The 24010-nt window shown below is 52.7% G+C and overlaps 8 protein-coding genes across 8 annotated transcripts; 4 read left to right on the plus strand and 4 right to left on the minus strand.

Annotated features, from left to right (window-relative positions):
* Positions 1-2279: 2279 nt before the first annotated feature.
* Positions 2280-3020, plus strand: UREG_00415 (uncharacterized protein; the record flags this gene model as incomplete). Its single annotated transcript, XM_002540856.1, has 1 exon — positions 2280-3020. One exon carries the CDS (start codon positions 2280-2282, stop codon positions 3018-3020), a length of 741 nt encoding a protein of 246 aa, XP_002540902.1.
* A 658-nt stretch (positions 3021-3678) lies between these two features.
* Positions 3679-5288, minus strand: UREG_00416 (uncharacterized protein; the record flags this gene model as incomplete). The annotated part of the gene is made up of 2 exons (XM_002540857.1): positions 3679-3713; positions 3773-5288. The coding sequence occupies 2 exons, from the start codon at positions 5286-5288 to the stop codon at positions 3679-3681; spliced, it is 1551 nt and encodes a 516-aa protein (XP_002540903.1).
* A 2536-nt stretch (positions 5289-7824) lies between these two features.
* UREG_00417 (NAD-dependent aldehyde dehydrogenase) lies at positions 7825-9496 on the plus strand (the record flags this gene model as incomplete). Its single annotated transcript, XM_002540858.1, has 4 exons — positions 7825-7854; positions 7914-8001; positions 8063-9310; positions 9360-9496. The coding sequence occupies 4 exons, from the start codon at positions 7825-7827 to the stop codon at positions 9494-9496; spliced, it is 1503 nt and encodes a 500-aa protein (XP_002540904.1).
* Positions 9497-9687: 191 nt separating this feature from the next.
* On the minus strand, positions 9688-11240 carry UREG_00418 (uncharacterized protein; the record flags this gene model as incomplete). Its single annotated transcript, XM_002540859.1, has 4 exons — positions 9688-10047; positions 10192-10479; positions 10543-11033; positions 11093-11240. 4 exons carry the CDS (start codon positions 11238-11240, stop codon positions 9688-9690), a joined length of 1287 nt encoding a protein of 428 aa, XP_002540905.1.
* Positions 11241-12239: 999 nt separating this feature from the next.
* On the plus strand, positions 12240-13460 carry UREG_00419 (uncharacterized protein; the record flags this gene model as incomplete). Its single annotated transcript, XM_002540860.1, has 1 exon — positions 12240-13460. The coding sequence occupies one exon, from the start codon at positions 12240-12242 to the stop codon at positions 13458-13460; it is 1221 nt and encodes a 406-aa protein (XP_002540906.1).
* Positions 13461-14711: 1251 nt separating this feature from the next.
* Positions 14712-17507, plus strand: UREG_00420 (fluG protein; the record flags this gene model as incomplete). Its single annotated transcript, XM_002540861.1, has 3 exons — positions 14712-15869; positions 15919-17176; positions 17278-17507. The coding sequence occupies 3 exons, from the start codon at positions 14712-14714 to the stop codon at positions 17505-17507; spliced, it is 2646 nt and encodes an 881-aa protein (XP_002540907.1).
* A 343-nt stretch (positions 17508-17850) lies between these two features.
* UREG_00421 (uncharacterized protein) lies at positions 17851-20303 on the minus strand (the record flags this gene model as incomplete). The annotated part of the gene is made up of 4 exons (XM_002540862.1): positions 17851-18038; positions 18094-19217; positions 19279-19981; positions 20057-20303. The coding sequence occupies 4 exons, from the start codon at positions 20301-20303 to the stop codon at positions 17851-17853; spliced, it is 2262 nt and encodes a 753-aa protein (XP_002540908.1).
* A 2750-nt stretch (positions 20304-23053) lies between these two features.
* Positions 23054-23524, minus strand: UREG_00422 (uncharacterized protein; the record flags this gene model as incomplete). Its single annotated transcript, XM_002540863.1, has 3 exons — positions 23054-23152; positions 23341-23409; positions 23468-23524. The coding sequence occupies 3 exons, from the start codon at positions 23522-23524 to the stop codon at positions 23054-23056; spliced, it is 225 nt and encodes a 74-aa protein (XP_002540909.1).
* Positions 23525-24010: the final 486 nt, after the last annotated feature.

Genomic DNA, 24010 nt, shown 5'->3' on the forward strand with positions numbered 1-24010 from the left:
TGGAAAGAGCGGCAACGGGAATAGAGCAATAGTTGACTACGACCAAAGACGGTCGACAGGCCAAAAAGAGTGTGAGGCCTGGTGTTCGGTCAAAGAAAGGACGCAAACCAGAGGTTTGCAAAGAGTAGGAACTGCCGCAATGCAGGATTGAAGCCAAAGGATGGGAAAAATCTCGACATGAAGAGAGGAAGGACATTATCATTCAGCGCTAAATGAGGCCATCACCCAGGGTTCCGCTTCTCTGGGACCCGGACGAGCCAACAACGGACATAACTCAGGGGAAACGCCGACGGAGGAGGGTTGCGAGTCAGTAGTATGGCAACCTAGCGCTCGCTAAAAGTAGTAATTTCGTATCCATGCTCATGGTGCATTTTAATGCCGAGATATATCCCATTCTCCGTTCTGATGAAGCGCCTCATCATGAGGTCAGTCTTGCACGTCGCGATAAAGGGCAGAATGTGCTCCTTTCTTGATTCCTGCTGCTTCACAATCAACTGGCGAATATCACTGTCTGTGAGGCTCCCATGAGTGTTGGTGTTCTGGAGTGCTCCCTCACCCGGATGGCGAGAGGACGAGTTCCGAAGACGCCACCAAAACAGATGAAACCATGGGCTCTGGTTCCGCGACTACTTGCGCACAAACCAGTCAGGAACCGTTCAAGACATGCGAGTTGTGGGGAGCGAGCCAGGCAACCCTTGGAGGCAAATGAGAGGTCCATAATGCGGCTCCAAAAATGGGACAGTTGGTACCTGGCAGGCACACCCATGCCGGTGCAATCAGGCCTCCAGTCACATTCACGCCTCTGCCCCAAGCCAACGCTTGGGGAAATGAGGGTATGAGGGCGTGTGGTCCAGGCGAGCAGAGATTTCCTTAGCGATGCGATGCAGGTTCGACTTTGAAGCGGGCAAGCAAGCAGACCCGGCGCCAAGCTATAGCCAAGCCTAGTCTAGCCGAAACCCATGGGCTGTGATTGGCTGGAAGCCGCTCCCGCTTTTCCACTCCTGGACTAGCGCGGTGACTCCATGTGAGGGATGCAACTCTCCGTTCGGAAGGACCGCTCTTGATGCGACAAGCCCCTCCTTCCCTCATTCATAAATCGCCGAGCATGTTATGTAAACAATGTTGGGTCCCGCCTAAATATTATTCTATTGACCAGGTTCTCAGCACAGGACATTGTGGAGGGAACTCCGCCCGGAGAAATGAACTGGGTGGAACTGGTTGAAGCTTGGTTTCTTCCGGCTGCCCGCTCTTGATCGAGTCAAGCGTCAGATCAACATGATCAACTCCGAGGATCCCATTTCTTCCTGGCATAGGGCTGTTCGCATATCAAGGAGAATGGCGCTGAAAGAATGTTTATCACTCTTTTCACAATGCAGGTTTGATTTAGCCTGGCCCTGACTGGGTGGCCTCTGATGAGTTGATTCCAAATCATGCCACTTCTACAGAGTACTATTATTCAACGCCAGCAATCTCATTACAACACCCATAAATTTGCGCATTGCAAAACATCTCGCACAAAAACTGCACTCCTTGCTCAAAATGCCAGGGCCATGGCCAATTGGCTTTTTGTACCCCATCACGTTGACTACAAGTGACAGGCTGACTGAAGTTGCAGTGCTGGACGCAGGGGGCCATGTATCTCTATCACGGCTTCCTAGAAATCGACTCTGATAGACATCCGCAACCTCGGTCGAAAATCAGCGCCGGTAAATTATTCTTCCGTCGCCGTGCCAGATATCACGTGCCCGTCTCGGAGCCGCTAAAACTTGCAGCCGACCGGGATCCTGGCAGCCAATCAGCACCGCGGGTCCTCCACGTTGCCAACGCCGAGCTGCTGAGGGAATGGCGCGGCCCCCGTTAAGTTGGGAGCCGCCTGATTATCTAAGGCCGGCAGTCGTTCCAGTCAAGGGCGCTGTTTCATGCACATGGGTCCAGTCAGGTCCCTGTGAGTGGCCACTCCAGATGGCGCTTGGACTAGCCCGAGTAGCATTTGGCACGGCAGCATCTTACGAATATTAATATAAAACCAACAGCAATCCAACTGATGGATCGCTGGAGGCCATCTCTTCGTTCGAGGAGCTCTTCCTCTGCTTTCCCAGATATCAAACCCTCCTCACGATGGACTTCACCGGTCTCTGCGCTCGTTGAGGATAGACCGCCCGAGAAATTCAACGAAAAGGAACGCGTTGCCCATCAGCTCTCTTCTTTACTGTCATTTTAAACAGGGCGACAACCAAAGAAGCATCTATACACAGACCCCAGCGCCTGAACACCGCGCCATGATGAAACTTGTCCGGCTGTATTGCTCCCTAATTCTCTTGCTCCCAACCCTTCTTGCAGCGCCTTTACCCCAAAAGGCTGCTTCACCACTTGCTACTCGGTGGAATCAGCATGAGGACGAAGCTCCGGCCCACGTTTCCCGGAGCCGGTCGACGCTGCTAGCTGGGAGCCAGCTCGAGAATAGAAACGTCGTCAGCAAAACCCCCACAGTGTTAACACGGGCAGCGAAGTCGCGGCCAGGCGATCGATGGCCATATATGTTTTCCACACTGACCCCCGACATGGTCAAAGGTTCAGATTGGGCTCCGGAAACACGCTTTGTCGATAAGAACTCCATCTCAAAAGGCGAAATTCAGCCGGGGAAAAGCGAGCCACGAGATAGCCGGATGAGAATCGTCACATCGCGCTATATGACTCTGTTTTCGAGATTAAACGGGCAGTCGACGCCTCACCAGCCGTGCTCACCGTCCGAAAACTGCGCCACGTTTCCGGAGGACTCGGAAGATTATTTCGACTCGGATGAGCAATCAGCGTACGATTCTATGCTCGTGTGGATTTCAGGCCACCCTATCCGGATGTGGGGTGTGATTCTTGCCTTTATGCTTGGTCTCTTCATTCTCTCGGTCGTTATGGTGGAAACTCTGACTGCGCTCTCGGATTTTGTGCTATCGAGGTGGAAGGGTCGTCGCGCGAGCGGGATTCGGCTCGAAGGAGGAGAGAAGAAGATCACGGCTTTGTGAAGAAGAGAATTGATGGCAAGAGGAGACTAGTCACCCAGAGTCATTGATGGGAATCTACCACCGATTACACACTAATGGACCCCCTCATCTTCGATTCAATCTTCTCCGCATTTAGTATCCTTTCGACTGAGCAAAACGGGGTTTCTCCTCATTTTCCGGCTCCCCGCACGAGGTTTAGATCTGATCGCGGATGCCAGGATGTGCAGCGTTGATTCAGTATCGCTAGGCCACAGCATTGTTTATCCTGTTACACTTTTTGCTGCTATAATTTTTTTCTTTGATACCCGGTTCCTCGTTTAATGATTGCATGATACCCCTCGGCTACGGGCTGCCTTCCACACGCATGGACTCTTTTCTTACTATGTATGTACCTGCAGGTTTTCTACAAGCAATTCAAAGGCGTACGCTATACTAGTTGAACAATTGATCAGGACAACTTTCGTAGAGGCTTCAAAGTGGCCTGTCTAGTTTGGTTCATATTCCAGGAACTTGTATTAAGAGTATTTCATGTGGTTCTAAACCAGGTCGAGAGTATACACAAACATCAGGAGAAAGCATATATATTATTTACTGTATTTTGGAAATCCTTCTCGTCGCCAAAAGGGACAAATATTTCGGAAGAATTGGAGGCGCATCGGGGAGAATCGGGATTGCCGGCTCAGATCCCGTCGGATTCCGGTGGGCCCTTGAAAGCTGCAAAGAAAGTCAGTCATTGCAAAAAAAACATACAAGAAGAATGCCATTCAACCTACATTTCCTCGCATATACAAAATACCACACCACTGATATCAGCAGGAATCCCACAAACACCACGCTCGCGTACGTCATCGACGCCGCCGTCACGGGCAACGCCGCCGGCATGCTGAACAGCACGACCTCGAACGCAATCCACAGCAGCGCAATGACATTGACGGCCGGTCCGATGACAGGCCCACAGTTCCAACGCGCCTTCATGACCTCGCGGCGCCCGTAGAACAGGCTGATGCCGATGGGCATGGCATAGCTCACGGCCAGGGCCATGACGCCGACGGACACGAAGGCGGTGAAGGCGCTGGTGCTCCCGATGTTGATGAGGCCCAGGAGCATCTGGACAAAAGTGACGAGGCCGAGGGCGTAGACGGGATTGCCGAGTTTCTTGTTGACGCGCGACCAGAGGCCGGCGAGGGGGATGGCGTCGTCGCGCGCAAAGGCCCAGGTGGTGCGGGAGGCGGCGGTGGTGATGCTGATGGAGCAGAAGAGGACGACGGCGAGGACGAGGACCATGAGGCCCAGGGCGCCGCCGGGGGAGTCCATGACGACGCCGAAGATGTAGGGGAGCGCCTGGCCGCCGGGGGCGGCGAGGATGTCCTCGAGCGGCGGGAGGGTGAAGCAGATGGGGAGAATGAAGAACAGGCCGGCGACGCCGCCGACGGGGACGCACAGGCTGATGGCGCGCGGGACGGTGATGGCCGGGTTGGGCACCTCCTCGGCCATGGAGGCGATCATGCCGATGGCGGAGAAGCAGTAGGCGGCGGGGAGGAGGCCGATGAAGAAGGTGAAGCCGCCCCAGCCGGAGAAGGAGGTGTCATAGTGGGCCAGGGCGTAGGAGATGCTGTGCCGGCCGGCGCCGGCCTTGACGGAGAGCGCGATGAGGATGACGAGGATGGTGATGGCCGTCCAGGCGGCGCAGACGATGTCGACCTTGGGCAGGAAGCGGTTGCCAAAGGCCACGATGACAAACGCGAGCAGGCAGATGGCGTAGAAGATGAGCAGCAGCTGCCAGCTCGTGGCCTCCCAGGCGGGATGGTACAGCGACACGGTCGCCGCGATCAGCGAGGCGAAGCCAAAGTTGACGGAGAGCGTGATGGTCCAGTTGCCGACCAGCCACACCCAGCCCGTCACAAACGAGAGGACCACCTTGTGCTTTTTGGCGATCTGGAAGGACCAGTAGTACGGCCCGGCGGACGTTGGGTATCGCGAGGCCAGCTCGCTCAGCGAGAGCGCGATGCACTCGTCCAGCACGAGGATGGCCAGCCAGCCGATGAAGATGGCTCGCGGCCCGCCGCCGTATATGGAGCTGATCAGGGGCCCGCCCTCGCCGTACGGGATCGCAGCGATTGCGAGAGACTGGAAGAGCAGCGTGGCCAGGGAGCGATTCCGCCGCAGCTCGGGGACGTAGCCCAGGGCCTCGAGGGTGTAATCGGTGTCCTTTGCCTCGCCGCCCAGCTCGCTGCTGACATTGGTGTCGGAGCCGATCACGTCCTTGGACTTGTCTTCGAAGATGGACATGGTCGCTTGGTCCGTCCTTTGCTCCTGATGGCTCAGGTCGGGGTATCAACCATCAAGGGGCGACGCTGATAGAAAGAAAAGGAAGCAAAAGCACAAGGGATGATTCTGGCCTGCAGATGCAAATACAGTAGAGGAAGATAAATGGGTATGATGATCGGTTTTGTTTCCAATTGAACTGACACTATTACAAACAGGGAGCACGTATATCGAGATATACATCCTGCTCTGCCGGAGATATATATGTATATATCCCTTGCTCCAGGGTTGCCCGCCCTTGCCCCTCTCGCATTGGCACATCACAAATCCATACGAGCTATCGACAGGCAATATTAGTAGGGACATGCCCAGTTCGACGAGACCTGTTTAGTTCGTGTGGCTGCCGTCTCGTTATCATGGCCCAAACATGATAAACGGACGCGAGCAGCGCTAACCAGCCCAGCTCGCATGTCACGTCCATCAAACAAGCTCGGGAGCCTGATACCGTCTGTAAGGTTGGCATAAGCCACTTGGTTAGCGTCGTCCAATGATCCGCGTGGAGTGTGGAAGATATGGAGCAGATCGCATTCGCGCTCCTTTTCTCTCAGCTTCTGAACAGTCTCAGTCGCTGTACAATGTTATAGGAAATCAGCGCGCAGCAGATCGTGATATGCCTTCCAATGCTTTGTCCAGGTGCAATTTGAAAAGCTGCAAGTCCCATTGAGTGATATCTCTCTCGATGAACACGATGACCATCGCAGACTCGAGACTTTTGCCATCAAGAAGCTACGGGGAAACTTTACTGCAATGGGAATGACCGTTTCTCGGGATGCTGGGCGAGACAGACGTGTACTCGATACCTTGCAGCTACATCGTTCCTTGGACGTGGTTAATATGTGCCTGTTATGGACCTGGCGTTGGATTGCAGATGAATCTGAACGCAGAGTCGATTAGTTATCATTCTCCTGATGCCGTCCAGTAAACCCAAGCATAATCCAAGCAGTTATCTATCAGCCGGCTCCTATCTTTTATCTATTCAATCAAAACCCTGCCGGCCGGGAGGCATTTGATATCGTTGACCATAGAATCCTGCCAGGCGGGATCCATCCGTCTCAGCGTGTAGACGATAGGTATCCGATACATTCTGCCTCCGGCCGGCGTGGTTCTTATATGCCTTTCTAACTCCCGAGCCCTCTAGTTGGTGACTCAACCCATCAGCTTCTCCGCATCTTCATCTTCGTCTTCATCTTCCCTCGACTCCCCTCAGCCTCCTCATCTCCAAATCCCCTCTCCCGCCCGGCTGGTCTCGAGCTTGATCAGCTAGCTGTGCCCGGGATTCCCATGGATGCTTGCTTTCCCCGCAGATTCTCGTTCCCGCTGCTCGCTTGATGCATTGGGGAGAGTTTGGATCTCTATGCTAATATTAATCAGTTGAGCTTGACTGTAGCTCTGTCGTGTCTGGAGTGATTCTTTAGTTGACGGCCAATTTGCCTGCCACTCCAGCCCGAACTTGGACACTCTTCCTTGTAGTCGTCCGATCGATTGACTGTCCTTGATCGTAATCACCCTCTGTTACTCTGTACTCTATACATCATCGCGAAATCAAAGGATCCCCTGTTTTGCGTAACTCCTCACTGGATGCTCCAGCCCTGGATATCTTGCCCCAAACGGGTGAAATGGTACCACATCGCCCGCGCCTCGGCAGCAGGTCCATCTAGAACACCCCCGAGGACTCCGGCGTGGAGCTGCTCCAGCGCTGCAAAACATGAGTGGCTAATTGTCTCTGGGTGGATTCAGGGCTGAACTCTTTGTTGCCGAGCGCATCCTTGTTGCCTTTTGCCCCAACATCCAGTTTCATCTCATCAGGAGAAAAGTGAAGTCGTGCGGAGACGGAATTCATGGAGGATAGAATCTACAATACTAATTAATGTCTATTAATTCCCATCTGCCTCCCAATGCCAACCAGCTCAGCTCCAAGCTCTTGACATGGCTCGAACAGTCTGACTTTTGTCTTCTGCTGTCGATTTCTATCTGAAGATCCAGCAATTCGAACATCCAAGACTGATGTCCTCGACAGATATCCCCAGTTTCATTACTCAGTCTGATTCTATACGGTGTCATTCTTTGCTTTCCCCAGAATGATTTTCAAGGAGAGAGGGACATGGTAGATTCCATTTCACCCAAAGTCATGAATCCATATCAACAGTTCAACACAACATACGGCGACTGATATCACCATCGGCCCATCTGTATGACATTTCGGCTTGCACAGACCAATCAAAGTCTGATGGGAGCTCCGTGGTAGACGAAATCCGTGCTGTGGACAGCCCTCCTGGGTGTTCTCCATCCAGGTGGAGTGCGGCGAGCGAATGGAATCCGCAAAGAGGCGATTCTGCGAGATCCAAAGCTGTTCCTGTGATGCCTTGACCCAGAGCCGATCTCGGCTGCTCTCTTCGTCCCCCGCACTGGTTTATCTGTAGGCCGAGTTCATAATGCTGGCTGCAGTCGGCATTCCCTGCGCAACGCTGCCACAGTCAAGACTCCTCTCACTCTTGTCGCGATGGCGAAACAGTACGAGCTCCCTTTTCAGGTACGTTCAAACGGTCACTTCAACTACTCTTCCACGGCTAATCGTGGGATCCTGCACAGCTTGACGATCCCAGTCTGCTTCACTTCGATTCCTTTGTGAACAACGAATGGGTCACTGCTTCAGATGGCAGCCGATTCGAAGTCGTAGGTGTGTATCTAGATTTTGTCCGTGAGAAGAGACCTCCAATGCTGAGCGCAATCACCGTTAGACCCCGGAACCGCCAGACCATGGGCCAGCTGCCCAGCGAACAGTGCGAAAGATGTCGCCCGTGCAGTCGAGGCGGCCCATGCCGCTTTTGAGGAATACAAGAAGATGAACCCCCGCCAAAGAGCGATGCTGCTGCTGAAATGGGACGGGCTGATCCGCGAAGCTCGCTCGGATCTGGCCAAGATACTCACGCACGAGACCGGCAAGCCCATCGCAGAGTCACTGGGGGAAATCGACTACGCGCTGGGTTTCACCTGGTGGTTTGCGGGTGAAGCGGAGCGGATCCATGGCGGGATCGCGACGCCAGCGGCTCCCAACCGCCGTGTGTTCACCATCAAGCAGCCGATCGGCGTCGCCGCCGCACTGGTCCCCTGGAACTTCCCCATTGCCATGGTGCTGCGCAAAGCCGGCGCCGCCTTCGCCGCCGGCTGCACCATGGTCGTCAAGCCGAGCCCCGAAACACCCATCACAACCCTCGTCCTGGCCCATCTGGCGCACAAAGCCGGCTATCCCGCCGGCGTCTTCAACGTCCTCACCACCGACCTGGACAACACGCCGTCCCTGAGCGAAGCCCTCTGCAAGCACCCGCTCGTCAAAAAAGTCACCTTCACCGGCTCCACTCGCGTCGGCAAGCTCATCGCCTCCCACTGCGCACATGGCCTGAAGAAACTCACCCTCGAGCTCGGCGGCAACTGCCCGTTCATCGTCTTTGACGACGCCAACCTCGACCAGGCCCTCGGCCAGCTGATGGCCCTCAAGTGGCGCCACGCCGGCCAGGCTTGCATCACCGCAAACAGAATCTACGTCCAGTCCGGCGTCCACGACCGGTTCGTGCAGCTGCTCAAAGAGCGCACCGCCGCCCTCGTCGTCGGGCACGGCGCCGACGAGGGAACCACCATGGGCCCCGTCACCACGCCCCGCAGCCTGGACAAGGCAGCCAGCCAGGTCGAAGATGCGCGCAGCCGGGGCGGGAAGGTGATACTGGGGGGCAAGCCCAAGACGGATTGCGGCGGGGGATACTTTTTCGAGCCCACGATCATCACGGGTATGACGCCGGAGATGCTGATCTCGCGCGAGGAGACGTTTGCGCCGGTTGCGGCGGTGTACAGGTTTGAGACGGAGGAGGAGGCGGTGCGGTGGGCGAATGATACGAGTATGGGCCTGGCGAGCTATGCGTTTACAAAGGATGTGGATCGCATGTGGAGGATGTTGGAGAATCTGGAGGCGGGCATGATTGGGATGAACACCGGTATGTTTTTCCTTTCTCTGTGTCATGGACGCCCGGCTAATTTGACTAGGCAATTCATCTGCTGCTGAATCGCCGTTCGGTGGGATCAAGGAATCCGGCTATGGCAAGGAGAGCGGCAAAGACGTTGCTGTTAACGAATACTTGATAACCAAGACGGGAACCTTTACTCTGGAAGGTCAATATTGAAACTTGTCTTTATGGTTTAGGGGGTAATATATATATATCAATTTGTACTATGCTTCAGGGGTATAAACAGTATCCATAAACGTAAACGCTAAACGCAAGCAAAACAGATACCATCCCAACCAAACTCCCTAACCCGCTGTTTTTCCCTTATAATCTCATAAAAATAATCCATATTCTCCCAACAATCTCCTTTACGCACCACCACCGGATTTCTTAAACTGCCACTTCCACGGCGCCAAAACGCGAAACACAACCAGAGGATCCTTGAGCAGCGGCGCATCGTCCCCGCCGAGCCTGGGCATCTCCTGCAGCAAGCCCGCTTTGAACATCCTCTCCACCGACGGATGGATCGCCGCGTCGCGAGGGATGTCCCGTGCAGCTCCAAAGTTGGGGGGCCAGTAGCGCGGGTTCCATTCACCGTGTTCGAGCTCGAGACGGGTGAAGAATGGGAGGATTTCTAGAACCCAGAAATTAGCTTTCATTGGCTTTTTGGCTCTGGTGGTTTTGTCTGGGGGAGAAACTTTGCCTATGATCCCACCAAAGGAAATGTTCTACCCCAGGTTGCGCCGCGGTTCAAAGACAAAAAAGTCATGGTGCTGGGGAGCATCGAAGATGGGCGCATCAAGGGTCGGTGCATCCGGCGGCGGGGTCCAAAAGTCGCCCGGGCGGGCCGCCATTTTGTGGCCGGTGCTCACATGTCCCAGCCCTTCGAGGATGCTCTGCTGGAAGGCCAGCTTGCCCGCCGGTGCGTCCTCCAGCTTGTTGACTTCGTCCACCATCCACGCGAGCGAGACGTCGGATAGGAGATGCTTCGAGTTGCCTTCGTATCGGAATCCTCCACCGACGTCGCAGTGGTTCCCGGCAAACCAGACCTCTTTGATATCGGCATGCAGTGACTGTTCGTCGTACGCGAACAGCGCTGGTTTGAATTTGAGGCGACGCTCGTGGATAGAGACGGCATGGCGAATGTGTTTGGCCGGAGACTAGGAGGGTAATGCCGGGTTAATTCAAGGCGGCTCATTATTCCTGCTGGAGCGCTTACTCACCTGTGCTATATATCGATAGGATTGCCGCCTGAACGGAATCTCAAACTGCGCAACGCTGTTCACGCAGTCAAACAGACCGAGAAAATGGACGCGCACATCCGGGCGGCAGAAGGTCCGCTTGAACTTTTGCAGGTACTCCTCATGCTCCAGCTCCAGCGGCGTCTTCACCTTCTTCCCCCTCGCGTTCTGCACCTCGCTAAAGGACGCGAACACGAACCGCACCATCTCCTCGTTTCCCTGGGAGAGCAGACCAGCCCTCTCGATCATCTCGGCCAGGAACCGTGCGGTGTAGGCGCCGCGGGAGAAGCCGAAAATGTAGATGTCGTCGCCGGGTTCATAGTACTTCATCAAGAACTTGTAGCCGCAGGATACATGGTATTCAAACGTTTTGCCAATGGCCAGGTCGACGAGCTGGCTTGTGCTTGCGCGCATTCGTCCAAACCAGGTCAAGCCGGAGCCGCTGGTCCCTGTGCTGAACGTCCCGATGCCAGCTGGCGCGTAGAGAGTCAGCGAGACCGCGAAGGAGCAATGAGGAGCTCGGGGCACTCACGCTGGTAGTAGTGGTATTGCTTCTTGTCATGACGGTCTAGCATCTCATAGATCTTGACGACGTTGGTGTCGGACTCGTTGCCCTTGTACCGATTGCCGGTTCCATCGAAGCAGAGCACCAGACGGCGGCCGCCGGTCTCAGTGCTCATAATGATTTGTTACAGGGAAACAATAGCAGTGTAGAGCTATCTAGTTCACAAGAATGAGGGAGCTTGTATAGGGTGATGAGGTGATGTAGATTTGTAGACCAAGCTCCCAGAAGAACGAGCTGGCGGTGCTTCATTATATAGCCGGCGACAGTTGGGATGCATCCTAAGCCTTGCCTGAACCTCAGCCCGGAATCATCGCCAAAGACAATCCGCTTCGCTTGTTTCTCCCAACGGACGAAAGATCCAGACTAGGACATGCCGAAATGAACCAACGCTATTCGACCGCATCTCCAATCATCGCCAGAGACCCTCATCCATCGCTTCACGCTCAAGCCCGTTTCTCGATCTGCGAGTCGTCCGTCGAATGAGAATGGGGGGCCGTTGGCTCAGAGTTCGAAGCCAATGCACGCCGGGTGATGGAGGGACCTCGAATACGTCCGTACGAAGAGAGCCGAAAAACGGGCGAAATCCGCAAACTAGTTTGTTAGTCAGGGCCAGGGCTGGAGAGCTGATGCTAGCGGCCGTCAGCCTTACGGTCTGCTTCCTGGAGGAACGTCTTCATCGCGAGAGACAGAGCGTGGAGGTGCGAGAAGGCTGTGGTCAGTGTGCATCCCTGCGGCCAGTCAGTTGGTGTAACACTTGCATCGTGTTCGAGCTGCAATCTGGATGGTGACGGCGACGAAGGCGATGCATTGAGTTCAGCCCTGTGCTGGGCGCCCAGAACCAGCTGAAGAAGAAAAGAAATCAACACGACGGTGCGATTGATTGATATTACGGCGGAGAATGGATTCAGATGGCATTCATGGCCATGGACAGAAGATTCCAATATATACAAACCCATATAATCCTCCATGGTCAATCCTCTTCCATTTCTTCTCTTCTCTTCTTCTCTATCAACCTTAGCTAAGCGCCAAGAGAGGGCCTGTCTCGCGATGATCTGCTCTCGTCTTGAATCAATGATGCTGAATATATCGACTCGAGGCAGAGACGGGCTGAGAAATGGCTGAGAACGCAAAGCTGCACATCGCATCATCTCCAGCTTCATCCCAGGGGACTGGCAACCCGGACTGTTCTAAACTGACAGACCAAAGCACCCCCGACGACCTTGCACTGCCAGATTCAAAATCACCGGCCCTTCACCTCAGCCATCCCACCGACCATGAGAACAATCTAATCTGGACGCTTGCCGCACCCCTCTGGAAAGATGCGCTCACCGATTCGCAGTTCCTAGAGGAATGCGCCCATCTCACCACCGTCCCCCTCGCGGCAAACGGGGGCATGACGCAATGGATCCTCGTGGACAGGACGCTGCCTCCAGACCACCGGCCCGTGCTGGCGTCGTGTGAATCAATCCGGAAACGTTCGTTGCTCAGCGATGCGGCCGGGAATGTCACCGAGACCATCACCCACGGGATTGCCAGCGTCTTCTGCAACCCGCAGTACCGGAACAGAGGTTACGCCTCGCGATTGCTGAGAGAAGTAGCTCAGATTCTACCCACCTGGCAAGTCGAAGATCACAAAAAGGTCGTGGGCAGCGTGCTGTTCTCGGGTATTGGAGGGGCGTTTTATGCTGCCCTGGGGTGGAATCCGGCGCGGAGTGTCGAGATCCAATTCAGCCCTATGGTAGTCGAGAATCCTGGTGCTTCTGATATTCTAGCCGACCAGGTAGGCCGGCTTTGTTCAGAGGACGAGGCAATGATCCGACGAGCGATGGCTGTTCCAGCTGAAAACGGAAAGGCACGGTTCATGATACTTCCTGATCATGAGCATATGCTTTGGCACCATCGGAAAGAGGAGTTTGACTGCGAAAGATTGGTCGGGAAGAAACCAGCAGTCAAGGGAGCCATTGCGGGACAACCAGGCAGTCGAGTGTGGGCCATCTGGATGCATCGGTACTGCCGATCCCCAGGCGATGAACCCTCGCCCAACACGTTATATATCTTGAGGCTGGTCATCGAGAACAAGCAGGGCGCACCGGTCGAGGAGTTGAAGGCTGTTCTCCAAGCAGCGCAGACTGAGGCCGCGCGCTGGAGATTACACCACATCAAGCTGTGGGACCCTTCACCTCGGGTTGAGCAGTTGGTCAAGCAGACGGGGATTCAGCATGAGAAAATGACCCGAGATGTGGACGGTGTTTGCTGCCTCAGGTGGTATGGGGAGGGCAGCGGGCGGGATGAGGCCCTGGACTGGGTTAGCAAAGAGAAATATGCCTGGTGCTAGACACCAGTGTCGATCTAGTTATAGCTATCTATACTCGTATCAACCTGATGCCATCAATCCATCTGGCCTGAAGACAAAACACGTTTCCTCGTAAAGCACCGATCTCCCATCCTCGCCCATGCCATCCAGCCGCATTGAAATCTTCCCTTCCGCCCGAAACCCCAGCTTCTCATAAAACGGAGCTGCATCCGCCGTGCTCTCCAGCGCCGCCGGGACGTTTTCCCGCCTGCTACACTCCACCCCCCATCGCACCAGCAACGACGCCGCTCCCTGCCGCTGACTCTCTGGATCCGTCCCGATGAAGCTCAACCCTAGCACAGAAACCCACTGTTAGGCCAGAACCCCCCATCAGTCGCGGTCAACACTCACGATAACACGGCGCAGACCCCAGCACCTTCGCATACACCTCATCCACCCTATCCGCCCACCCGTTCAAAACCCCCATCTCCGTCCCCTCCGGCCACCGCCACGGCGTCTCCTCATACTCCTCCCCCGCCGCCACTGGACGACACCACTTCGCAAAGCTGACAACGCGCCCCGCCGCGTTGCGCGCGACCAGGACCGCCCACTGCGGATCGCGCATCTCGGCGAGCACCTTGTCCTCGAGCGAGGCGCGCAGGGCAGCGCGGATGGCGGGGGTGGGGAACTGCGCGAGGAGCATGGGGTTGGTGCCGAAGGCGGCCATGTGGATGTCGGCGATGCGCGCGGCGTCGGGCGCGGAGGCGGGAGAGAGGGTGAGAGGCATGATGGGTGAATAGTTGCTGGATGATGTAGCTACGTCGGGAGTGTGTAGAGTGATTGAGTAGCATGAGCTGGTTCTTGGACCTCGGGTGAGCAATAACTAGTAAGTTAGTTAACTAACTATACTCTGTGGTTAGTTAGTGGAGCATAACATGACAATGGCTGGATTGCAGCTCAAGAGAGCATAAGAGATCTTGAATATTTCACCGTCAAAGCCCATCGATGGGATTCGTGAATTGATTGCCAACGATCCAGCATGTCGTGTAACCGTCCAGCCAGGGATGCTGGCAGGAGCTTCCGCTCTCAACCTCAGAGAATCACAAAATCATGTCGCCTGGACATGCCTGATGGTCGGGTTTACACATATTCTCCAGCGAGTCTCCCTGCTTCGCATGTCTTCTGCTTCAGCTGCTGAGTGCCTTTTGAAGCTTCACGACAATAGTTTGCCCCGGTTCACCCGCCTCAACTCCCTGCCAGCGAGCCCCTCTAAACGCCCTGCCAGGTTAAGATATGGCTGATGTCCGAAGACTGCGACATCTCATCTACAACTACCCTATCATCGATAACCACGCCCATAACATCCTCAGTCAAGAGAGCGCCACCGATTACAGCCGATATCCGCTCGAGGCGGTGACCTCTGAAGCTCAGGGCAAAGCATTGATCGATGATGTTACAAAAAGCCTGTCTCACCATAGAGCCGTTAATCAGCTCGCCGAGTTGTATGGCTGCGAGCCCAAGTGGGAAGCAATCAAACTCGCCAGGCAAAAGGCAATCGAGGAGGATTACAGCGGATTGGTGAAACGGTGCCTGGAAGGCACCCACATGTTATTGATTGACGACGGGCTGGTTAGCGGTGATGATGTGAAGGGTTATTCGTGGCATGACGAGTATACGAATAGCACCACCAGAAGGGTGGTTCGCATTGAGGCTGTCGCAAAGGAGCAGATTGAACGCCTTGCCGAAGGTATCCAAGCTCAATTCCCTAAGGATGTTGCACGGCTCAAGGAGAGTGTCTCCGAATCCGGCTGGTTCATCGACCGATGCTTCGATGAACTCGAGCTGAGGTTTATGGATATCATTCATGAGGCGCTCGATGATCCTATTGTTGCTGGGTTTAAGTCGGTTATTTGCTATCGAACCGGGCTTAAGGATATCAAAGCCCACTCCCGGGAGAAGATCGTGTCGCAGTTTATTCCTCATCTTCGCACTGCCCTGGATGGTGGAGGAGCGCGTATTCAAGGAAAATACCTCAATGACCACATTGTTACAATGACTCTCGATTGCATCCAGGAGAAACTGACCCAGACTGGTGTCGGCAAACCCATCCAGTTCCATACTGGTCTTGGTGACGCAGATATCAATTTGGTTCTATCCAACCCAGCCCACCTCCAATCTCTTGTTGAATCTTACAGTACGGTCGAATTCGTATTGTTGCATTCTTCATATCCATTTACTCGAGAGGCCGGCTATCTTGCGTCTATGTATAAGAATGTTCACCTAGATATCGGTGAAGTATTTCCAATGGTTAACAGAGACGGCCAGCTGTCCATTCTACGTCAAAGCCTGGAATTAGTCCCGACATCCAAGATTCTCTGGAGCACAGATGGCCATTTCCACCCTGAAACATTCTGGCTCGCGAATAAACAATTCAGAGAGATAATGGATGCGGTATGCGATCCATTCTCTTGCCGAAAACAATACTAACTCATTCTGCCAGGTTCTACTTGAATATGTGGCCAAAAAGGACTTGACTATTGCACAGGCAATGGATGCCGTCAAAGGCATTCTGTTTGACAATTCCAACCAACTCTATAGCCTCGATCAGACAGCAGAATATCATCCCGGGGATTCCTTCCAAACCACTATCAGATCGCCTATGACACCTAGCCAGAATACTCCTACTTTGGACAGGTTCCTGGAAATCAACTCGCATGTTGAGTTTATATGGGCTATACTTCTGGATTACACAGCTACTGCTCGTGTTCGCATGTTTCCGATTCGGGAGTTTGCGAAGATCGTCAAAGGAGAGCGAAAGGTCGGAATTACCTTGGCAATATTGAACATGATTCAAAATGATACTGCCGTTCCCCCAGGCCCGCTGATCGCTGGCCAGCTTTATCTAAAATTCGACCTGAGCACCTTGAGTATCAATGCTGGCATCGCGTCAAAGAGTGCTACAGTAATGACGTTTTGGGAAACCGAAGATGGGAAACCACAAGAAGGTTGTCCCAGAACAATCCTGCAGACTATTGCCAACAAATGCGAAACAGAATTCGAGGTCAAACTGCTTTGTGGCTTCGAAATCGAAGTCGTTTTTATGGAAAAGTCCAACTCCGACAGTGGTCCAACTGTTTACAAACCCTGGCTTCGGAACCATTTTTGGTCAAATATGACCAGTGACACGCGCCGTGCTCTCCCGTTAATCGAAGATATCGTTTCCGAACTTGCAAAAATAAATGTTTTCATTGAACAGTTCCACACCGAATCCGGGCCCGGCCAATTCGAATTTATCCTCCCGCCTGCATCCCCATTAGAGGCAGTCGACACACTTTTCAAAGCCCGGCAGACAATCGTCCACCTCGCTGAACGGCAAGGCCTCCGCGCAACCCTATATCCGCGCCCCTTTGCTTTCTCAGCCGGAACAGCGGCGCATGTCCACATCTCCATCAATCCAGCGGCCAAAGAAACATCCTTTCTTGCCGGTTTGTTGCATCACTTGCCCGCCATTCTCCCGTTTACGTTTCCACAAGATGCGAGTTACGAGCGTGTAAAGGAAGGAATCTGGGCGGGAGGTGTATGGGTTGCGTGGGGCTATCAGAATCGAGAGACGCCAGTGAGAAAGATCTGTCCGGGCCATTGGGAGGTTAAATCGATGGATGGACTGGCAAATCCGTATCTAGGTGCTGCGGCTATAATTGCGGGTGGTTATTTGGGAATGAAGTCGGGGATGGAATTGAGCATACAGGATTGTAGAGGTGCGTAACCTTTTTCCTAGCCGTTTTGCCCATCTTTTCTTTTTTCTTTTTTCTCTTCAATTTTGGGATAAAGGCACGACTAATACTCTAGCCATCTACAGTCGATACGGCGACCCTTTCTTCTTCACAGAGGGCAGAGCTTGGAATTTACACCCGCATGCCAGAATCATTGGATCAAGCCCTAGTCGCCCTGGAAGCCGATGCGCAACTTCGCGATGTTTTGGGCAAAGGGTGGGTTGACAGATACATTGGGGTTCGGAGAGGCGAGCAAGCAATGCTGAACAAGATGAGTGAGGAAGAGCGAAAGACCTGGTTGATTGAGCGGTATTAGGGATTGAAACATACGGAGTAGTCAAATTCAGCTTGGAACGTGTGTGGCCTTTAACGGTCTCAACGGCATACTCTAAATAGGTGTGTTTAATAGGAAATAACACCACCTCACACCATATATCTCTCTAGAACAAGTCAAAGACAGATAGAACCAAGGAACCACAATATAAGGGGATAAATCGAATCACAGCATGCAAGGTCTCAAAATCGGAATATCTCACAACAGAGCACATGCAGGCTGTCGTCAGTCATCGAAAATTCCACCAACAAGGGTATAAAAAATGCTCATCAATTGCATGCGGAACATAGACAGGAGGGATATATATATACCACACCACTTTTCTCTAAAATTTCTCCATCAGTCTCTTCCTGACGGTCCACATACGAGCCCTCTTGCCGTATATATACATCGGAATCGAAAACATCATGAGCGCCAGGTGGATCCCACCCAGGGCGACAAACACCGTCTTTGCGCCGTCGGAATGCAACCAGTCAACGAAAAACAGGGAGAAAACGAAGCCGTGAAGAACATCTGGACCAATTCGTTAGTTTTCAAAAAGTTGGGCTTCAGGAGAGGGCAAACATACTTTTGCTAAAGTTCAATGTCACCAATGCTTCACCGGCGTACTGTCGGTAGCTATCCACGCAAAAAGTAATGCTGGTGGTGCTTCCTAGTGTACACCCAAATGATAAGATGCCGAAGAATATTGTGGGGACGATCCATTGATCCTTCTCTTGCGCACTCCATCCGAATCCCATAAGTCCCATTGCCGTACAGATTGCTATCGGAGCAGACATCACCAACCGGAACTCTGGCTCGTATATCCCTCCGTTGCGATGAGACATCCAACGGACGATTATGTCTGAAACCTTTCCGGCGACGACAGTGCCCAGTATCCCGCCGACAAACGGAGAAATGTACACTAGACCTGTAGCCAGGGCCGAGAAATTGTACGTCTCCTTGTTGCGGTAGATGTCTGCCACGGATTCGGACAAAACAATCAACCAGCCCACAGATAGAGCGTAGACCATAGATGACCAGAGGACGGCCGGGTAGGCGAAGAGAATAAAGGGACGGATCATGACGCGTACCCAGCTATCGCGAGTGATGCGACCGTTCCATGGCTTCAGCGACTGCACGAAACTGACCGGAGGTCTGGAACGCAGGTTGCTGGTGTAAATTTGCTGGAGAGACGGATGAAGTGGAGCGCCGCTGGCATCAACCGATATATCTCGAGAAACAGGTTCCGAGCGGGCTGCCTCTAGATCCGAAACGTCCTTCTGGGCCGTTGAACCGTCGTGTGTACTAGAAGGAACCGGGGCAGAGGCCGGTGGGATGGTGAAATAACCTTCAGCAAGCGTGTTTTCTGCTTTCTCACCATCAATATCTTTCTCATCCAAGCCCGGCTTGTCAGAGCCGCTTGGGCGTTCGCTCTCTCGACTTAGGCTCCGTTTGACATCATCCGCAAAGTCAACGTGGGCATCTTTGCGCCTCTTTTGTTCAGTTTCGTCTCTATTGTGTTTAAATCGCGATTCGTTTGGCGTAACTGGCTCGGAAGATCGACCGCGAAATGAATGGACCACAAGGTCAGACACGCTCCTCCGTGCCTTGGGACGCTTGGAGCGTGGTCGAGGGGTTCTATCCCAGAATGTTTCCGGCACGAAAAAATACACTAAAACTAGACCAAATCCGATAGTAATTGCAACCATCCTAGGAGTATATATTAGCTTTCCGAATGGATGGCCCATGGCCCCAGCAAGGCGATACTTACCAAAAAATCCAACGCCATCCAAGGCCCTCTGTGATCGCTGCACTGACAAGCGGAATCAAGTTCTTGCCCCCCAGCAATAAAAGAGTATAGATGCCCACCCGGTACGCCCGCTCATGCAAGAAATAAATTTCAGCAATTGTAGCCGAAGGAAGACATTCGACGGGGCTGACAGCCAGGCCTTGAAAGATCCTAGCAACGACCAAGCTCGCATAATTTGGAGAAAGGGCGCACCACACTCCAGAGATGATCAACAGCGTAGCGCCCACAATGTAGACCGGTCGCTTACCATACAGAATGGCTGTTGGCGACATTACCACTGAGCCGAGCCCCAGCCCAAGCATATAAAGCCCAGTGGTCAGAGCAACCTTTGGGAACGAAACGTTGTATTCCTCGGACACATCAGTAAATGCAGCCGCTAGAATAGGCGTCATTCCACCTCCGATCATGCAGTAAAAGCCTAGAGACAACAAGGCCAAGTCTCTACGCCATTGCGGCCAGTTCAGCGGGTCGTTGAGTGAGTCCTCTGGCTGAGGCTCCAGCACGATCTTCCCATCTGGTGTGCGTTTCGGTTGAGGTGCCGGAGTGCGAGACGATGATCGAGACGGCGGATAGGGCGACGGTAAAGACGACGCGGATACTCGCGCAGGTTGTTGTCGCAGACCAAGGGGCTCGTTTCGGTTGGAGGCAAGGAGAAGGATCGTTCCTACGGATCGGTGTGTGCACGTCAGCCACTGTTTGGGCCCAAGGGGATCACGGAAAGCCCATAGAAGTTCCTTACCTGGGACTTCTTCAGTCTGCTTGTCGTTCAGGATGCCCATTGTCCATCTCTCACGGTTTCCATTGTCGTCCGCATCGACATCTGAACCGCGACGGTTGCTGTCGACTCCTAGGAATTTCTTCCATCGAACCTTTCGTGGTGCAACGTTCTCGATGGGAGTCGAACTGTCTCCATCATTGCTGGCTGTCTTGTCGTTGCTCGTGGAGTGTGTTATCCTGGGGCTCTCAGCACCCGCTTCCTGAGCCATTGGGAGAATGAGTCCGTCTGCCGTGGAACCCAAGACCGCTGTGGTTATAATTCCACGCAGAAGCCTCACGTCTGGTCTATCGCTTCAAACCAGCTTCAACGCTTGTCAACGCGTCAAAGAAGCTTGAGAAGCAGTTGGATCGCCTGAACACCGGCAGGCAACCAGCGAGGGGAACGGGAAGACAGACGCTGTTGACAAGATCATCAGGAACCGTGACAACCAGCCACAAGGACGACTTGAAACCCGACACAAAGCGGCAAAAGCATTAAACTCGGGTGATTCTGTGGTTCGACTCACCTGCAAGGTTTGAGATAGCGATAAACAGCCTGGCAAGGGGTCCTACGGCGGCGCGAGGGGCGGAAGGGAATCTACAGTCTGAAGCCCAGGCATTCTTGTGGGGATCGAGCTGAGATGCTACCTTATATATATGCCGCAGAACAGGAGTTTCCAAGCCGGAGATAGCTTGCAAACGAGCTGCGCGTGGTCATCTTCCAGTCTTTATCCTTTCTTGGTGGTGGGAGAGCTAGAGGGCGATGCCGCATGTGACAAGGACCTGTTTCTCCACGAGATTCTCCCAACAACATCGCTTTTGCGGGACAACACAGAGCTGCAATTGGAAGACCGCCAGCCGATCGTCCTCGAGAGTCTTCGTTATCGGAATCCTCTGCTGCTCTCCAGCAATCACCGCCAGCACGCAGCTCCAAAATCTGCGAGTGGCGCTCTGCACCCCACAACGCCAATGCGTCAATGTGCGTCGCCCAGACTGGCGGCGGGTTGCCACAGCTGACAGCTTCTGGTGAGCGGCTTTGCTCCTCGAGAGGCGAGCACTGAGCAGGCTGCATTCTCTCTTATCTCTCTCCTTTCACAGCGCTCTGGACAGGACCGCTTGGACGCCATCCGGCCCTCGAACCTAACCAACGCCCTCGAGTCTGTCCCCCAGACGAATGCTTGGAGCTCCGTCTCTACGACATGGTTTGATGCCCATGTCTCCTCGTGATCAGGCCCATCACCTTCCTGGCAGATGAACAGTGTCGTCATAGCGTTTTCTTGTGGGCGGCTGTTCTCATATTATCGCACCACTGAAAACGGGCATCCCAGCCAAATCCCAGCACAGGAGACAACCCGGCAATCCGCGGAGCCAACCCGACCGCCCCGTTCTGCGATGATATGATGCCCGTGTTAGTTATTGGCTGTCTGAATCCTCCGGCTTGGACCTCTCATTCCTCCCCACCTTGGGAGCTCTTGGATCCATGACCTGGTATCAACCAGGCAGATGCAAATTGACTTCTCACATCCGATACCAGGACAGTTTCGTCCAAACCGCTTTGGCCTTTCGTCGGAACAGCAAGCAAACAATGGCTGATGTATCTGCAATAATTATCCCTATCATTTAGGAGAGAGCTCTTCACTAGTCAAGTTAGTTAAGAATTCTTCCACATTCCCTGGTCTTGTGGACACAATCCCCTTCAAATAACTAGTTACCTGATACCCTGCTTTCTCTCAGACTTTAATCATGATAAGTCTATGACAACCCCCCATATTTGCCAATTTCATCAGTGGAAATGACCTCTGCCTACTCTTCACTTTCGTCTCACATCCTCACATGCTATTATCATTCACTTTCGTCGCAACTCAGAATAATTTTCAATATATTTCAGGCACGACTACTCTGTGCAGCCACTGGAGCTCTTCAGTACCCTTACATAACTAGTTACTACAGCCGTGGATACTCTACCCTCGAATATTTATTCACATTTACTTTAAATGTCTCTGATATAACCTGGAAGAGAACATCATTCACTTTCGTCGAAAGTTGAAACCATGATCCATCTATGGGCTCCTTTCACTCCTCTCTAGTATCACTGAAGTGAGTGATTCAAGCTTTATTTCTCTCACTTTCGTCGCAACTACTGGCTGTCTCTTCCTTTCACTGCTCCCTAGCATCACCAATGCTACTCATTTAATCTTAGTTCTTTTACTTCCGTCACAACTATTGGTATGTGCTTCTATCCTCACTGCCATCTTGTGATTCAAACTTGGTGTCTTTCACTTTCGTCGCATCTTTATCCTCTCTTTCACTTTCCTCTAGCATCACCAATGCTAGTGATCCAAGCTCAGCTTCTATTCACTTTCGTCGCAAGTTCGCAACTATTCCCCTTTTCACTTGCATCACTGGTGAGTGAAGCTCAGTTTCATTCACTTTCGTCGCAACTATTCCCCTTTTCACTTGTATCACTGGTGAGTGAAGCTCAGTTTCTTCACTTTCGTCGCAACTATTGATATTTGATCCCCATTCTCACTGTTTTCTAGCATCACCACTGCTACCCATTCAACCTTGGCTCTTTCACTTTCGTCGCAACTTTATTTAAATCATTGCTGTGCTTGGGCCTATAAATGCGCCTCTCCCCTCCAGACTCATCCTTGTCTCTTCAACCTTCTTCTATAAATTCCTACTATATATACTCTTTTCCAGGGAGGTTTAACTCTTTATCAAGTCGAGTCATATATATACCCAGGCCCCTAATTATAGTTTGGAAACGTGAAAGCTTTTACGGACTCTTAAGAGACTGTCCCCGACGGCAGTCGAGGCACCCCCTGTGATATACATACAACTACAAGTATTATAATATCAGCAGCTCTATGATAATATTATGGAATGGTCTTTAAGAGACCCTTCGCAAGTACCAAGCAGCATGGTGCTTGCTCCCTCCGCGTGTTAGAACACTTTTGAATACTCGAAGATTGGTCAGTCAGCTCATCCCAAGCTGATCCAGATATACATTGCTGACATTGTTGAGCAGGAATTTCAACAATTCATTGCATGCTGGAACATCATGGAGGCATGCATGCTGGTTTGAATATTCAAGGGCTGATCAGTCAGCTCATCCCAAGCCGATCCAGGCATACATTGCTAGCATTGTTGAGCAGGACAAGTTGCTTGCCCTCTGTGTATGTTAGAACATCATGGAAGCATGCATGTTGGTTTGAATACTCAAGAATTGGTCAGTCAGCTCATTCCAAGCTGATCCAGACATACATTGCTGACATTGTTGAGCAGGAATTTCAACAATTCATTGCATGCTGGAACATCATGGAGGCATGCATGCTGGTTTGAATATTCAAGGGCTGATCAGTCAGCTCATTCCAAGCTGATCCAGACATACATTGCTGACATTGTTGAGCAGGAATTTCAGCAGTTCAGTGGCCTGCCCGCTTTGCATGTTGGAGCATCATGGAAGCATGCATGCTGGTTGAATACTCAATTAAGGATTGATCAGTCAGCTCATCTCAAGTGGGTCCAAACACGCATCGCTGGCATTGTTGAGCAAGAATTTTGCATGTGTGTACAGTACATACACTACCAATGTTTACTCGGAGACACGAAAAGGATGGATGGTTGAATACAACGCACCACACAATGGCTGGCGAGTAGCCCAGGTTTCAAGACCCTGCATCTTACGATTCCTCGACCGGACCACGCATTAAACGATACGGCAATCTAGCTGCTTACTCTTGTCTATCAATTCATCTCTCATTCTAACAACCTATCTTCTGATACCGCCTGGGAATATGCCCTTTCTAAGTCAGCTCTTGCATATTGTCTACAATACCATTTTACATCATAACAAATGTCATTGACCTTCGTGATAATTTGTCCCCCGATAATAAGCGTCTTATATGATGTCGTGGGCCCTTTTCCTCTCCGC

This window comes from Uncinocarpus reesii, genomic scaffold (assembly GCF_000003515.1).
Source record: "Uncinocarpus reesii 1704 scaffold_1 genomic scaffold, whole genome shotgun sequence".
NCBI classification, from domain to species: Eukaryota; Fungi; Ascomycota; class Eurotiomycetes; order Onygenales; family Onygenaceae; genus Uncinocarpus; species Uncinocarpus reesii.